The sequence below is a fragment of the Trichosurus vulpecula genome, chromosome 8 (assembly GCF_011100635.1).
Source record: "Trichosurus vulpecula isolate mTriVul1 chromosome 8, mTriVul1.pri, whole genome shotgun sequence".
In the NCBI taxonomy this organism is placed as follows: Eukaryota; Metazoa; Chordata; class Mammalia; order Diprotodontia; family Phalangeridae; genus Trichosurus; species Trichosurus vulpecula.
In genome coordinates, this window is record NC_050580.1 from 32,520,558 (window position 1) to 32,538,232 (window position 17,675).

General features: G+C 44.0%; 1 protein-coding gene and 1 pseudogene across 1 annotated transcript; one reads left to right on the forward strand and one right to left on the reverse strand.

Annotated features, from left to right (window-relative positions):
- LOC118829454 overlaps positions 1–12,087 on the reverse strand; it is a 44,119-nt pseudogene extending 32,032 nt beyond the window's left edge.
- Positions 10,587–16,404, forward strand: FAM241B (family with sequence similarity 241 member B). The gene is made up of 3 exons (XM_036736412.1): positions 10,587–10,673; positions 12,411–12,528; positions 14,891–16,404. The coding sequence occupies exons 2-3, from the start codon at positions 12,436–12,438 to the stop codon at positions 15,158–15,160; spliced, it is 363 nt and encodes a 120-aa protein (XP_036592307.1). The 5' UTR covers positions 10,587–10,673; positions 12,411–12,435; the 3' UTR covers positions 15,161–16,404.
- The last annotated feature ends 1,271 nt before the right edge of the window (positions 16,405–17,675 follow it).

Sequence of the window (17,675 nt, forward strand, 5' to 3'; positions counted from 1 at the left end):
GGTGTCTTAGCAGGGGTGTGTTGGAGCCAACTCATACTGGCTTTTGAGAGAGCTGACTTAAATTTCCAGTGCAAGCCTTGGAAATTGAAAATTCTACTAATCAGAATTTGATTTATTGTTCTGTTGATTTTCTAGACTTAATAAAGTGATGGAGAAAATGTAATAAAATGAAGATTACACATAAAAGTGTGGCTTGTTTTCATTCCCATTGCCCCAAGCCAGTTGTTGAACACATTAGCACACTACTGGGTTTATGGATCACAGGGTGGGGTTGCCTCTCTAGAAAGTCCAAATGTATTTCCTTCTGGAGAGATCTTCAGGCAGGACTACAATTCTACTGGATTCTTAGATGGGTTCCAATGTGAAGGAGAAACTCACCATAATTTGGAAGTAGTGATTTTCCAGCCACCATGAGATCCCATCGTGGATCCAGAGGTAAAAAAAAAAGAGTTGGCTCTCTATCAACACCAAGTGCATTTCCTTTCTGAGGCAAGTCTCAAACCTGAAGGTGGTGCTATGGAGCTGAATAATGGTGGGAATGGGGGGGAGGAGTGGGGAAGATAGAAAACTAAAGAAAAGAAGGCAAATTGAATTCATTTTTTAATGGTTACAGTGAATCTTTTGTATTTTCTCCATTTTGACTATGGAGTAAAATACTGTTCTTTACCCACTTTGTAGTATTACTTTGAGTACTTGTGCAAGAAACAGGGTTCATTTTGGCCACATCTTTGGTGACTGGTACATGAGTTATATTCAAATATTTCCAGAGAAAACGTTGGTCTGGGGCAAAAAGAGCCAAAGAATTACGGTCAATTTATTAATCACAAAGCAGGTGCCTGGCACCATGCTAAGTGCCCGGGATACGAATGGGAAAAGAGAAAGACACTCCCTGTCTTCAAGGAACTAACAAGTGTTTGTGTGTGTGGAGATAATACACAAAATGAGAGGTGGGGAATGGAAAGGGAGGGAGTCCCAAAGTAGTCCAGTCAGGAGAGAAGTGAGGAGATGAATGAACTAAGCCTCTTGCTTCGATAGAGTTTGGAGTTCATGGCCCCACCCTCCAACCCAAGAAGCGGACAACCTGGAGTGCTGGGCTTGGGTTATACATCCTTTTAGTAGGATTCAATAACCAATAATTCATAAGCACATATTTTGTTCCAGGTCCTGGAGATACAAAAACAAAACAAAACAAAACCAAATCCTTAGGTTATCTTAGAGACGCATTAAAATAATTATTCAAGGGCCGCACCCAGAGTAAAAAATACAGTACACTAATAAAAAGTGGGGGAATGTGTGACATCAATACGACAGGCGAAGGCGTGAAGCATGAAAGCAAACACAAAACAACAAAGTGACAACACAACAGTATAAAGGTAGGTGCATAGTGACTAGTCTGCATTGTACAGACAGAACGCATCCCACATACCAATTGAAAATTCCATGAGATGTTCCGTCTGTAATAATTCTTAAAAACACCAAAGAAAATTAACATCAATGAGATTATTTATTAGTGATAGAATTAAAAAACTGAATGCGCATTCCATGCAAATTATTATTTTATTATTTTGCTTGTGAAAATTAAAACCCACAGGCCGGCTGCATAAAATTGCACTGTGAGTTGCATGCCACCTGCAGGGCCTACTTTGGACAGCCCTGTACTAAGTTATGCAAACCAAATATGAGAGATAAAAGTACTAGTCCACAAGATCCTAGAAGGTGGATGATGTTTCTTCTTTTGTCTTTGTATATGGAGGACCTAATATAGAGGCTGACACATAGTGGCAGCTTAGTTTATTAAGTAGAACCGTCCAAGGTCATATATCCTTGTATCCACAACAGGGTCATGCACATGGCAAAGTCAAGAATTGCTTGTTGGTTGAAGTACCCATTCCCCTACCAGGATTTATTCTCTCTCTCTCTCTCTCTCTCTCTCTCTCTTTCTGTCTTACTGTATCTCTCTCTTTCCCTCTCTCTCTATCTCTGTCTTTCTGTCTCTGTCTCTATGTCTCAGCAATGGGTTACGTACTGGGAATGCAAATAAAAAGAATGTGACAAGCAGCTTCCATTCTGAGGGAGACAATAAGCACTTCTATAAGTATAAGCAGAGTAATTATGGATGGTTGTTGTCCTTCATTCTTGAAGAGGACCAAAATGATATCACTATGCTAGAGTCAAGTTTCAGTGTGTCTGAGTGTGGCTGATCAGACCAATATGAGCTCAGAATGCTCTACCACAGGTTGGCACAAATAGTCCATGTGAACATTTGGGGTAGATGTTCTAAATTTGCACATCCTGCGTTTCCTTTGAGCTGTTTCAGTTTTGCTTTGCTCATAGAGCACAGCACCTTCTCTGATATGGGAATGCCATGCTGAGCGGTCCTGTGCCAATGTCTCCTATGTCACAAATCAATTCCAAAGTTCTCAAGAGAGGTCTTGAGAGTGTCCTTGTATCGCCTCTTCTGACCACCATGTGAATGCTTGCCTTGTGTGAGTTCTCCATAAAACAGTCTTTTTGGCAAGTGAAAAACATTTGAAAGAGAATAAATGGAAATAAATACAAAGTCATAAGTACAAGGTAGTTGGGAAGGGAGGACTTTAGCAATGGGGAGGGGCAGTCAAGAAGGTAGAGGTGGTACTTGAGCTTTGACTTGAAGGAGGAAGGATACAGTGGGGGTGAGAAGGGAGGGCATATCCGGCATGGTGCACAGTCGGTGCAAACACAAAAGACTGGAGATGGGAAGTTGCTTGAGAGGATAGGGAGGAGGCCAGCGTGGTTGGATTGCTAAGTATGAGGCTGGAAAGATCGATCAGGACCAGATTGTGAAGTTCTTTGAGAGCTAAAGAGAGTTGTTTTTCATCTTAGAGGCAGTAGGGAGTCACTGGATTTTATGGACAAAGAAAGTAACACGGCATTTCTGTGCTGAAAGAAAATTGCTTTGGAAGTAGTGTGGAGCAGGGAGAGAGGACAAGAATCCGAGCGAGAAGTGATGAAGGCTTAAGACTAAGGCTGAAGGTAGGAGAGCAAAGAAGGCCTCCGCTTCCAGAGAGGTTTTGAAGGCAGAGATGGCAAGATTTGGCAACTGACTGTATATGTGGAGGGAGGGAGAATGAGGAGTTGAGGGGAACAAAGAGGTTACTCATCTGGGAGGCTGGAAGAACGGTGACAAGCTATTTAACCTTCTCTGTGCCTCAGTTTTGCAAAGTGAAAAGATTGGACTAGATTGTCTCTGAATTCCCTGCCAGCTCTAAATCCATGATGGATATGGGTTTGTCCCTTCAGGCATAAATGACTACTTGCATTCTTTGAGTGCTAAAAACAGTAGCCCAGAGGGGGGGGGCGTCTATTCGAGGCTGTCCAGAGAAGCAGAAACAAAGATAGAGCCAAATGTAGCTTTGCCCCAGTCCTCTACCCTGTCTTTCCCCTATGACTGAGGTGTGGAGGTCCCATGATTCAATCCTCTTTCTTTGTAGCTTAAAGTGATGCTAGAAGAGGCTCTGGGCTGACTTTCTTCCTCAGATAAGTCTCTGAGACCCCAAGGTCTCCCAAGTAAAGCTCTTTCCTTTCCTCTTACCAAGCCTTGAACATATGTTCCACCTTGAAAAGACCAATTGTGACTCGAGGCTTCATTAAAGCAACATATTGAACACTTGACCAGCACCCCTCCCCCCTTCTTGTCTCTGTCCTTCTTTCGATGTGGCTCCTGATGTTTCCTTCCCAGAGGGGAATATGTGAATGATTCCCAGGAAGGCCCTCTGGACCCACCAGTTCATCCTTTCTTATCTTTGTATCCTTAGGGCCTGGCACTGGTTTGTTTTGTTTTTAAGCTGCAGTTACTTCGGTATAAGTAACTCCCTGATCTGTAACTGTTTTATTACTTATGGCCTTAGAGACTCTAACCACTGGGAGAATCCAAGTGACTTTCACAGAGCCACTATGTGTCAGAGGCAGAACTGGAACCCAGGCTTTCTTAACTCTAAGGTTTGCTTGTATTTGCCTTGCATATTTTACATGCTTTTAAGAAAATATGAGTTTAAAAATATTTAATGTGTTTTAATCAGCTGACATCTGCTTTCTTCTTAACCTCCCCTTCTCATGCCAATGGAGAACACAAGATAAAGAAGACTGATTACAAGTATGTATAGTCGACCAAGACATTTCCATGTTGACCATGTCATAAAAAACAAAGAAAATAAAATTTGTCCCATTCTGCATTTTGAGGAGGGTAGTATGTTTCATTATTAATCTTCTGGAGTTGTGGTTGGTCCTTATGCTAAGTGTTCAGCATGAATAGTATTCCATCACATTTCTATACCATAACTTGTTTACCCATTCCTTGATTTATGGACACCCCCTCAGATTCCCCAGTCTTTGTTACATTAAAGAAGCCCCTTCCTGGTCACCGCAGTATCAAGTGGCTTCCTGAGGTTGAATGGACAGTTTGGAAGAGCAATGATTTAAAGAGGTAGCAAGCATTGAATGATATTATATGCCTAGTCCTGTCTTACTGTATCTCTCTCTTTCCCACTCTCTCTGTCTCTGTCTTTCTGTCTGTGAAGGGAATGTAAGAGAAGTCTGAGACCCAGATCCTGCCTTGATGTACTTTACACATTAGCTATCTACCCCGCAGTGGGATGGGGTTCCCCTAGGGGTATGTGTGCCAGGAAGACTGAATCACAAGCAAGACTAGCGCTGCTTCACTGCCAAGGGGCAAAAAAGGCACCAAGGCACCAACACCCCAAGCTTCCAGCTTTCAGAACAATTTCCTCATAAGTCTGTCTATCTCTATATGTTCAAGGAAAATGTCTAGGGTATGATCTGAACATATGTGTGCTCTGGAAAATTATTGTTAATAGTAAACGCTTTTGGTCTCATCTCACCTATGTTCGGGGGAAACTTCTTTTGTCATTGGGTTTGACTTCCTCTTTCTCAGTCCCATTCCATCCATTTATAGTCAGACAAAAATGTTAGATGATCATTGAGTTTTTAAAATAATGATTTGAAATGGCATAGAAGTGAGAATATATGATCAAATGAATAAAGCTTCCAAATTCTGGCTGCTTTAGCTGCTCCAGAGACAAGACAAATAACTCTATCCCCTCATCTTCTTTCTACTTAGGGAGAAATTGATTCTCTCCCTCCGGGGAATGAGAGTGAAGGAAGGTGTCACCAAGTTCAGAGTTTGTTTGGACTTCTCACCTACCTGGTGACTACCTGACCTACTCTCAAGTTCCTTGCTCTGGTCCCAGTCTACCTATGACTCACCTTCATCTGGGTATGTTCTCTACTCCAGTCTCAGTCTTTATAATCTTCTGGTTCACTGGTGTGTGCCACACAAATGATAAGTGCCAGTTATTACTCAGCTCCATGCTTGGATAGTCCAGAATGATGTCTACAAGGTATTCTTTCAATGGCTTTGCATCTCTGCTTTATGTGCTATCATTTCTATTTTAGGTAAAAAAAAAAGCCACAGGAACTTGGGGAACTCTGAGTAACACCTGCCCAACCATGGGTAGGCACTCTCAGTCCCTTCATGGCTCTGTGGTAATGACTCTAGGGGAGGTACAATCTTTGCCAAGACAAGGTCTAAAGTTGAAATCGTTCTCCTCTTCACTTTTTAGGAGCTATAGAAGAGTCTTCCTTTGATCAAACTCTGATTAAAAGGATACACAGAAGAAATAATGAAAAAAAGTAGGAATGAAGAGGGAATAGCATTTCCATATCTCAAGTTGTGTTATGAAATAATAACTATCAAAACTATTTGGTCCAGGTTAAAAATAGAAAAGATGAATAATGGAACAGACCAGATAAGGAAAAATCAGAAACAATTTAACTTAATAACTGAGCATTCAGTAAACCAAATAACATAAGTGACTTGGAAAATAAGTCCTTATTTGAGAATTTTAGGAAAGACTGGAAAATAGATTGGCAGAAATTAGTGTAGACCGACTTCCTACACCACATACCACTATGAGAAGAATTGCAAACTACTAACAACTTTATGAAAGATTGCTCTAAATCAGTAATGATAATAAGAGCTGTGCAGATGGAAATAATTCTGAGGGTTCACTTCATGCTCTGAAAATGGATAAAGATGACAAACTATGGAAATAGTCAATATTGCAGGGACCATAGAAAAATAGGCACACCAGTACACTTCCAGGAAAGCTACGAAGAAACCCAAACTATTCTGAAAAACAACTTGCAACTATGGTAAAAACAGACTAAAATGTTCATCCCCTACCCAAGAATGTGCTGAAATCAGTGTGAACCTACTTTTGAGGGCCCAATTGTTAAATTTCAGTATCAACCTTTATAGCTCAGAAATTGGCAACTGCTACAAATAGTAGTTTAATTTATTGCTTTGTCTTAAGAATCCAATAGAGAAAATGTGAAGAGTGTAGTGCATACGTTGCCTTAGCTATTATTAAACCAGGGTACCTTTCTTTGTGACTCAGAGTTGCCATTTCTAGGCATGTATCCCAAGGAGGACAAAGACAGAAAGAATAGTCCAATATTTAATCAAATATTTATAGCAGCACTTTTTTGTGGCAGTAAGGAACTGGAAACAAAGTAGATGCCCAGTGATTGGGGAATGGCAAAACCAATTGTGACCCATGAATGTGATGGAATATTACTATGCCATAAGAAACAATGAATATGAAGAATTCAGGAAGCAGTATATGAATGGATGCCAAGTAAAGCAAGCAGAAGAACACAGTATACATGACGATTAGGACACTGTAAAAGTGAAGAAGCAAAAATAGGAAGTGAAGCCATGGGTAATTACAACAGTCTCACCTCAGCTCCCTTTTTAGCAAAGGGGTCTCAAGGGCGGTCATAGAATGTTCCACATACTGTCAGATGTGCTTGATGTGTTGTTTAGTTTTAAAGAACTGATTTCTTTCTTCCTTTTAAAAACTTAGCTGTTGAGGGAGTCTGAATGAAGATCAAAGCACAATATTTGTCACTTTCTGCATTTTTCCATGTTTTTCCCCCTCTGGGTCTGTGTCTTCTTTTGTAACATGACTAATATGGCAATATATTTTGCATAATTGAACATATATAACCTATATCAAATTGCTTGCTCAGGGAGGGGGGAGGTGAAGGAGGGAGAAAGTAAACTTGGAACTCAAAATTAAGAAAAGTGAATGTTAAAAATTGTCTTTACATGTAACTGAGGGAAAATAAAATATAATTAAAAATAAACTCAGTCCTGAGGGGTGGGTTACTGATTAATGAGTAGGGGGTGGGGAGAGTGATATGAAAATGAATAGGATGTGAAAATGAGAGGTATTAGTTTAAAGAAGACTAGAAAATGAAACTCAGTGGTTTGTAAGAAAAAAATGACAACTGCTTTTTGGGGGTTCAGTGTTTTTGCTGAAGTGACTGATTGGTGAGAAAAGGAGATCATCAGATTTCTTTATCACCTTCTATCCTTTTGTAATGGAAAACCCCTGGATTTGCTGTCCAAAGATCTGGTTACAAATTCTGCCTCTGACTCTGTGACCTTAGGCAAGTCACATAATATTTTTGAACCTCAACATCCTTATCTGTGCAATGGGAGAATATACCTGCAATAGCTACCTCTCTCATGGTATCATTGTCAGGAATGTGCTTTGTAAACTTTAAACTGTGAGTTATTTTTGCTATTATTTGGACGAAAGACCTAAGTTTAAATCCCAGTTTTGTCATTTGCTGCCTTCATGACTTTGGCAATTTACTTTCCCTCTTTAGGCTTCAGTTTCCTCCCCTGTAAAATGAGAGAGTTGGACGAGATGGCATCTGAAGCCCCTCTTCTGAATTCCAGGGTCCTATGTTGGCACCTTGCACACAAGACCTTGAATTATCTTCTCATCCGTGTTTGACTTGTCTCTTCAACTAGACCTTGAGTTCCTGGGAGGCAGGAGCTATTTTTTTGGATTAAGTCAAGCAAGGCATAGGTGGACAGTGGCCTTTCCTTCCTCACTCTCCACTCTCTCCTCAGTCCCTTGTAATCTGGGATTACTGAATGGGTAGACAAAGGTCTTAGCTTAAAAAGGTCAAGATCTCCCACTGCATGTGGGGCCATCACCAGGTGTCTTGACCTATGTCTTGCCACTGGACCCCAATGACTCAGGAGGAGAGAGTGAGGCTGATGACCTTGCACAGCTCTGCCTCACTCAAATCCAATTCACTTGCGAGTCAACACATCACCCTCCCGATGTCATTGGACAAACAAGAACCACAATAACCTTTGTCAAGCTGCCCTCTACAACAACTTCTTAATTGCTAAAATCAGTGGTCTGCCCTTAATTTTCAGTCTCAGTCTCACCAAAACATTTCACACAGTTGACTATCCTACTCTTTTACGTATCCCTTGTTTGTACAGACCTGTTTGCTTGTTGTCTACTGCATTAGATTGTGAGTCTCTTGAGAGCAGGGTCTATCTGTTGCCCCCTTTTGTATCCCCAGCACTTAGCACAGTGCCTGGAACACAGTTGTTGAGTAACGAATGTCTATTGACATACTGACTGACCTACTTCTTTTAAGGCTTCAGATACATCACACTCTTCTCCTGCTCCTTCTCTGTTTCATTTATTCAATTACCAAGCAAATGTTTACTATTGACCAAGGGCTGGGGATACAAAAACCACCAAGATAGTCCCTGACCTCATGTAGCTTGTAGTCTATTGGGGGAGGGGAAAGCATGATTATATGCAGACAAATGCAAAACTTATATAGAATAAATATGAAGTGGTAGGGGACGGGTGCTACCAAGGAATGATCGTGAGAGGCACTGTATAGCAGGTGGTGATGAAGAAGAGCCTTGAAAGGAATTAGGGATTCCAAGGTGCAGAGCTGACACTCAGAAAATATTAGAATTTCATACTCCCATACATTTGGTGGGTGCTTTTAAAAATTTTGCCTGTGTATTTAAATGTTTTTATTTTGTTGAGAGCTACTAAGTTTATATTTGTAAAATATAAAAGACTCCATAGAAACATGAATATTATTTTCAAATGTATCCATTTTCAATTTTAAAAATATATCCATTCCCTTACTTTCCTTACCCTACTTAGCAAGATGTCCCTTCCAATATATTAAAATAGAAAGAAAAACTGTTAAAATCCACCAATATATTGACAGCAGTCTGACAGTGTGTATAATACTTCATACCCATAGACCCCCTCTTCTAAATGAAGGGTTTACTGTTTATTGTATAAAAAAAACCAAAAACCCAAAACACCAACACCCTATCCAACAGCGGTGAAATTAACTTTAACAAGTGACAAAATTGTTTTATATAGCTTTCTGTCTACTTTCTTAGCTTTGCATCATTTTAGATAATTCTTCCTACATTCTTTGCATTCTGCTCTTTTTTTGAAGCTCAATATTCCATTCCATTCATTTATTTAACACACACACACACACACACACACACACACACCATTTGTTCAACCATTCCTCAAGTTATCAGAGCCATGACTAAAATCCAACTCAAATGCTACCTCCTCCAGGAAGTCCTTCGTGATCCTCACAGTCAGTGATGACCTTTTCATCTTTGGATCTCACACAGCAAAATCTGCTATGATACATATTTTCCTTCTCTGTCAGAATATATTATATTAGGGATATCTGTATTTTTTTCTTTAATCCCCTTCTTCCCTTAATGTCCTCAAAAGCAAGAATTTTGTCTTATCCAAACTTTGACCTCTCTCATTGCTTAGTCTAGGTTTCTGTACACTTAATTGAAGTCTTTGGAATTTAATTGAAAAGAACGCTCCCGCTGTGCCTAGGACCCAGCTGGTCACTAGATATCTGGTGATTGATTGATGGGTTGCCTGATTGGTTGTCAGCCAGCTGAAAGTAAGATAGATGCTGGATTAATTAGATCCGGGCTTCTTAACTTTTCCTTTCCTTTCCTTTTTTTTTTGTCAGTCTGGTAAAGTCTTTGGACCTCTTCTCAGAAGAATGTTTTTAAATGCATAGAATGAAATTCAAAGAATTATAAGAGAAACCAATTATTTTGAAATACAGTTATCAATATATTTAAAAAGCAAGTTCTCTTATCTCATGTTAAGAAGCCTTGAATCAGGTTGCAGAGGAGGAAAGAGGTAGTCTTGTGGTTGGAGGGGATCGGAAAGGAGAGGGACATTTATGTAGGGCTTTGCAGGGTCCAGAGACCAGAAGGATCTTAGCAGCCAGTTAATCCAAGCCCCTCATTTTACCGAGGAAAAGAAAGCCCAGAGAGAGGAAACCACTTGCCTAAGATCCCACAGCTAGTAAGCAGACCAGGGGAAACTGAATCCAGATTTTTTGATTCTTTTCCTTCATCACCTGTCCGTGCTTGGGAAGCTTGGGAGGGCAGCCTGGAGAAAGGGAGATGCACATTTGGGAGCTGGGTGGATTGGGCAGGTGAGGCCAATTTCGGGCAGGAGTTGGGGGTCCTGCGACCCTCCTCCCGGGATCCAGCTTCACCTTCTCAGTGCAGAGCCCGGGCAGCTGCAATTTCTCCCAGGGGCCTTAAGAGGGGAATGCTGAGCTCCTGCGTCTTCTCTGTCGTTTCCTGTCATGCCAGGCTGGAGGAAGTGGGAGGTGGGGCCGGAGTGCTAGCAGCCGCCCCCTCAGCTTCAAGGAGCCAGGCCGGCCCTCAGTGGACAGCGACCGGGCCGGGGAGCTGCATCCCTCCACAGGTAGGGAGAGAGGGGGGCCTGGGTTGAGGCTTCTCCCCTATTCTGCGGACCCAGCGCTCCTGGAGAACGTTGGGAGGGGCCTGGGAAGCAGAGGCTGCCTTCTGTCCTCCATCTCCTCCTCTGGACTGTGCGGCCTCTGCCTCCTAATCGGCTGTGCTAGGCTGCCTGCTTCCGACTCCCGGGATGCCGCTGGGAGGAGGAAGACCGTCTTGGGGACTGACTACGTGCTGGGGTCGTGAACAGAGGCTTGGATCAGGAGTCGGGGGCCCTGGGTCCTCGATAGGGAGTCAGAGGACCTGGCTTCCTGGCTGTATCCTACCTGACTGACCTTGGGCCAGACCCTTTACCTTCTGGGGGCTCAATTTCTTCTGTAAAATCAGGGGGCTTTGAGGTTCTTTCAAGGTCTTAATTGTATGGTCCTACTAGCTGTATCCTGGGAGACTGGCCCGGGAAGCAGGCAGCCTCTCCATTTCTAGCATCTCGTAGAAATTGGAAGCTGTCTTCTTCTTTTCTTCTTTCTCCTCTATCCCCCATCCCCAAACACACACACACACACACACACACACACACACACACACACACACACACACAACCACCACCTCTCCTTTACTGAGGGTTGTCTAGTGACCACAATTTATACAGGGATCTTCTGCGTAATTTCTACAATCCTACCCCACCCATTTGCTTATCAGAGTCAAGTGGGTGAGATTAAGAAGCCTGCTGGGTTGAGCTCAAGACCTTAGCAGGGAATTTTAAAATGAAGCCCCTCACTTTGTGATGCTTTTGAGGCCCAGAGATGTCCAGGGACTTGTCTGAAGTCACGTGGTGGCAGAGTTTGCATTTGAACCCAGGATGATACAGCAAAAATATACATAGAAAAAATGAAGTCAGAGTGTTCTGTTCTCTCTCTATCTCTGACCACCGGCCAGGTTTCTTGGCCTACACTGTCCCTCCTCTCTTAAAAACCATCTTCCCCGAAGGCAATTTACTGATGTTAACAGAAAAGAAGGCCGTGTCCTTTATTCAGTTCTGTAAGTGGAGTACTGACAGTGACCATCGAAATTGTTTTGTGACTTTTCTGTGTTGCCATCACTCAATTATCATAGTCGTGGTATATATTGTACTTCAGCCTCTGCTTCCTTCCTTCTCTCTCTCTCTCTTAATGTAATTGTCTTTTGTGTTTTCTAAACGTTTTACACCTGCCATTCCTTCTGGCGCAGCAATTGACCATGAAATTAACATGCCGTGATCTGGCCAGCAGATCCTACTTGCTGCTTTCCCATTTCTCAGACAGTGAAACTGACACAGCAGAGTGGAGCTGGGGGCTCGGGGTGCAGCAGGTGTTCTGGCTCTCAGCTAGATTGGGGGCATCCTGCTCGGTGCCTTCGATGGATACAGAGGCCGTTGTACCCATTCCTGATGTACTTGTTTCAGGACTGGGAATTTTCCAGTTAGCTAATTCTGATTGATTTTTTTCCCCCACCTCCTTCTAGGATTAGGTAAAAAAAAAACAAAAAATCTCTCTCTCCCTGATTTCTGTGGACCTGGGATTTGAAGGTCAACTGCAATACTTAACAGCTGTCTAACTCTGGGCCAGTCATGTTGCTTTGCAGAGCCTCAGTTTCCCCTTCTGTGAAATGGAGACAACAAGCACAGCACATTTACCTCCAAGGGATTCAGTAAGGAGAGACCTTTTATGAATCTTAAAGAGCTGGTTTTTTTTTGTTGTTGTTGCAGGTCCCGCCCACCAGTGCCTCTGAAGATGGTGAGGATCTTGGCCAATGGGGACATTGTACAAGATGACGACCCCCGAGCCAGGGCCAGCACCCCCTTTCGGAACATTACATCTCGGCAGGTAGGATACAGGAACTCCTGGGCCCCCTCGTAGCTTCTCCTGGTTAAGCTTTTCCTACAAATTCTGGGCATTGTACCATATACATGCCAGAGTTGGAGGCTCCTCCAGTTTCTAAATTTCATATAGCTCTATTTATACATGGTAGCTCGAAAGATGAGCTCGGAATCAAGAAGATCTGGGTTCGAGTCCCTCTTCAGACACACTCGTAGCATGAAGCTGTAAATCACCTCTTCTCCCTTGTAAAATGAGTGTACTGTCCACGGGGTTGTTATCAGGTTCGAATTTGTGTTAAATACCTTGCAGATCTCCCAGGGCTATATTAACATGAGCTGCTGTTAGTTAGGATCATTTTACAAAGCTCTTTTCCTACAACAGACTTGGGAGGGAGATTGTGTGAATATCATTCCCGTTTTACAGGTAAGAACAAAGACTCGTAGGGATGGAGCGTCAAGCCCAGGATCAAGAGACAATGAGAGCTTGGATTTGAACACAGGGTTCTTTCCACTACTGTACCTTGGTGGCTCCAGTGACCTGACACCCAGACAGGAGCATGACCCTCACAAATTTATGATTTCCCGGACTCCCAAATTTGTCTGGGGACTCTCTCCTGGTCTGGCAAGCTTCCCCATGATGTTCTGTCCCTTGGGTTAGTATAGCAATGTGGATAGAGGTCTAACCTCAACACCAGGAAGATCTGTATTTGGCATCTACTGGCCGTAGGACCCTGGACAAGTCATTTGACTTTTTAAAGCAATTTTCTTAAAAGAAATTGCTGCTCTGCCTCTGTGGAAGGTATTTCCATAAGAGGAGTTCTCTAGGCAGATATTAAAGATCTGGAATTAGAGTTAAGTGAGAAATTTAAAAAAATTACAGCAGAATCAAATTGTAAGGGAGTGGTAGAAGCAGGGGAGGAGCAGAACACTTCAGCCAGTAACTGTAAAATGATGCATATGTCCTCCTTTCAAAGGAGGGAAGGTGTGAAAGGGGATAGACAGGTCATCACCATTTGTACAAAGCACACTTGTTTTTGCCTGGCTTTGGAAGGTGGTCAGATGCATCTCTTCTTTGTCAGCCTGAATCTGTCCCTTTCCTGTTTTGAGACCTTCACCGGACACCTCCCATGTGCCCAGCCCTGTGCCGGTTTCTCTGAGGTAGAAAAGGAAAGATATGTTCTCTCAAGAGACAGTGCAGGATTTGGGAAACCTGGATTTCAACCCCACTTGGGCTGTTCACTGTGTGACCTTGGCCATTAAGCTTCTGCTTTCTGGGCTTCTGTTTCCTAGTCTGTTAAGGCAGCGCAGTGGGAGTCAGGCAGACCCCGATTCTAATCCTTCGCTTGATACTTATTAGCTGCTGGGTAAGTCACTTAATCTCTATGAGACTTACCCCATCTGTAAAGTGGAGATAATACTTGCATTGTGGGGTTGTTGCAAGGCTCAAATGAGATAATATATGTAAAGTGCTTAAAGTGTCTTTGTTATAATAATAATAGCCAACATTCACACAGCACTGGAAGGTTTATAGAGTGCTTTACAAATATGATCTCATTTCATCTTCCACCACCTGGGGAGGTAGCCACTATTATGACCCTCGTTTTGCAGATGGGGAAATTGAAGCTGGCAGAGTTTAAGTGACTTGCCCAGGGTCATACAGCTAGTAAGTATGACGTGGGATTCAAACTCGGTCTGCCTGACTTGGGGTCAGTGCTCTTTCCAGGCTTCCACCTGGCTGCCTTCCCTCCTCTTTTGGTTTGATGGAGTTCTGATAGTGATTTGTTCAAGGACCATTCCCATCCTATTTTTTCTAGTGTAAAATGTTTTTCTGACCATTGTGTGGGCGTCGTTATTATTTACTGAGGTTTCTATTAGCTCTAAATCTATGATCTTATGATTTATTTCAAGGAACTTGTGGTCTGCCTGGGATTCTGAGCAATGACCTAGTGTGGCTGAAGGGGGAGGAGTGGTTATTGCCCTGCAGAGCCTTGGCACTGCCATGGATGTAACAGTTGTCTCTGCCCAGTTGGCTGTTTTGGATAAATATCGGTAATAGGAAGTGCCTCTTGGCCTGGTTATCCCTCAGCCCCTTTGACGAGCTCCCGGGGGCAGATTTCATAGAACACCTGTTCTCTGTGATGCCTCCCTTGCTCAGGATTCTACCAGACTCCTTGGAGTTCTCTTAGCATTGGAAGGGACCTCAGAGGCCATTTTACAGATGAGGAAACTGAGATCCACAGAGGTTCAGTGACTTACCCAAAGTCATACATAATCAGTTAGCAAGCCAGTATTCAAACCTTCTCAGGTCTTCTCACTCTACACTTACTGTCCTGTTTACTTCCTCTATTTTTTTTTCTATTCCTCTGCAGAACTTTTTCACCAGAGGAGAAGGCCAGCCTCATGGGGGCCCTGCCCCAAACATCCATCACTTGGGGCCCAGGCAAGGAGCCCATCGCTCCCCATTCTCTGACATCAACCAGCAGCTGGTGAATCTGGGCTTTCCCCTGTGGCGCCTGGGGGACCAGGTGGTGGAGCCTGTGATGTCCATCCTTCTTCTGTTCCTAGTCATGATGCTGGGAGTTCGAGGGCTGCTGCTGGTGGGCCTTGTCTACATGGTGTCCCAGCTGAGCCTTCGATGACCCTGGGGAGGGGAAGGGAGGGAGGAGGGGGGAGCTCCTGCGAGAAGGTGTGTGTGTGTGTGTGTGTGTGTGTGTGTGTGTGTGTGTGTGTGTGTGTGAAGCTCCAGTGCTTTAATAAGGAGTGAGGGGTGACTAGTTGGGGGTGAGGCTCCTTACCTTTTTGGCAAAGGGCCCCAAGGAAACAAGGAAGTGTCTGCTGCTGTCTCCTAGTTCGGCTTGGTATCTGTCAGGAAAAAGCTTTGCCATAAGTGGGGCTTCTGAGCCAAAGGGCTTTCAGCTTCTAAGGACTCCAACTCCTTTTTGTCCTTGAAGCTGGAAGACCATGCTAGAGGAGATCCCCAAACTCTCTTAGCTCCTCCACTAGGCTTGACTGAGGCTCCCAGGAATAGAGGCTGGTAGCTGGAGCTGGAGCCAGTCCTCCAGGCCCTTCTGGTCAAAACTTTTTAGCCTGGGGGATTTTCCCCTTTTCCTTCCATCTCAACCAATTCCAAGGAGGAGACCCAGCCCACAGAGAGTCAGGGTACTCACCAGTGCTAACCCTTGGATTCAGGGCAGTTGTCCCCAAACAAGACAAAGTTCCCAGAGATGGTTTTCAACTGGGCAGTTCCCAGACGGGAGGGGCACTGCTTCCTGTACCTGGGAATGGGGATAGGCTAGAGGGGATGGCTGATTCCTAGGGTTATTTGATCCTTCCCTGATGCTGAACCTTAAATCTGAAGGGGAGAAGTTTTTTTTTAATTGTGGGGACCTATTTTATCCTGAAAACTCTGGCTAGGCTTAGTATATAGACAGAATGAAATCTCCACAGAAGCGGGGGTCATATCTGTGTGTGTTGTCAGGAGGGGAGGGAGGATGGTGGGTATACAATACACTAGAGGAGTCCGTCACTGCCTTGGGACCGAACTACACCCTCTTTAAAGGCCTTTTTCTAAGATTTTTTTGGGGGGATGGGGAGAAAACAGAGGCAGGTCTAGGAAAACCTTAGCTGGACAGGCTAGGTCTTAGAGCCCAAGCAGCTCTGGCACTAGTGTGTGTGAGTGGATGCAAACCCAACGCTTTCTTCTGGGTGAGTTTCATGGATAGGGTCTTCACTGGATCCTTGTACCCAACCATGGCCCTGGGATGGGAAGTCTGGACCTGCTGTGGGAGGGGCAGAGCATGGGGGACCCCAGCTACTGGGGTGGATCACTGACATTCCTGGGATGCTGGGGGAGCTCTCTGTCAGAACATGACTCCTTTCTCAAGGCAAGTCTCTGCTGTGTCTTATTTATAGGCTGGGAGGGGAACATCTTGGGTATGGGACAGACTCCTGATAGTCCCCCACCCCTGTAAAATGAGGGAGGTGGGACTAGATGCCTAATCTGGCTCAGACACTCTTTGTGACAAGGATTTGTTCAGCTCTCACATCTCTGGTGTGTCCCAAAAAGCAAAAGAGAGGAGGTAGCCAGAAATGGGGGTGGGGTGGGTTGGTGGTGTGCTGGTGAATGAAGTTAAACATCAAAGGTATTGAGGTGGGGCCCAGACTGTAAACACTGGTGGACTTGACCTTGAATTAGAAGGCTGGGGTTCATCTAGTCTGATTGAACAAAAATACAAAACTTGGGGTAGGTTTGGGAGGAGGGAGAGCCTGTGGGCTTTATTTTCTTTCCAGTCTCTCTTGGTCTCCACATCCAGACAGAATTCTTATGTTCCAGTGGTGGTCCCCTAGGGCTGTTTCTCTCTTGGATAGAGTGGGCCACTATGCTAGATTTGCCTGGTAAGGCCAGGGTCTTCCATGGTGGGCTTGAGGTGCTAATCCTGCCATATAAGGCCAGCTTTGGGGGGGTTTCTGTTAATCCTTTGACTAATCCCCGTAAGTGGCTACATTTCCAAGTCAGTTTGGATTTGCAGCCTGGCTGCTCTGGGTTTCAACCCTCCCCTTCTCCAAGTGAGTCATTAACCTTGATTGACTTGGGGTTGGTAACCCCTGGCTGCCCTACCCCAGCCTCCTGCTTTCAGACTCCTGATTGGCCTGCCTGTGGAAGAAGGAGTGACCTTTATGAATGGGATAATGGGATCCCTAGAGTTTGAGCTGGAAATGACCTTAGGGAGACTCTGAATGGAGCCCCTTAAAGCCTGAGGATTGAGTGACTTGCCCACACAGCTAGTGAGTGAGCTGTGATCTGAACCCAAATGGGGATTGAGGCAGAGCTCTTTCTCACACAACCATCCTTCTTCGGAGAGCATCACCTGGGTGTCACCTCTAAGAATCTGCCCCTCTGAGCTCTTCTTCCCCCAGCCCAGCCCTCTGTAGGAGGGATGGATCCCATTTTATAGCTGGAAAGACAGGTAGAAGAAGTCCCTATGGAGGGGGAAGTTTTCTAGGGGGCTGGGAATTCTTTTAATATAGTAAAAGTCCTCGGATTGTCTACTACCATCTCTGTGTGTGCCTGTATTCTTTTTATTTCTCTGTAAGCTGCTTCCCCACTTCAACCACCATATATAAGGGGATCCCAAAGTACATGATCTTCCTTGG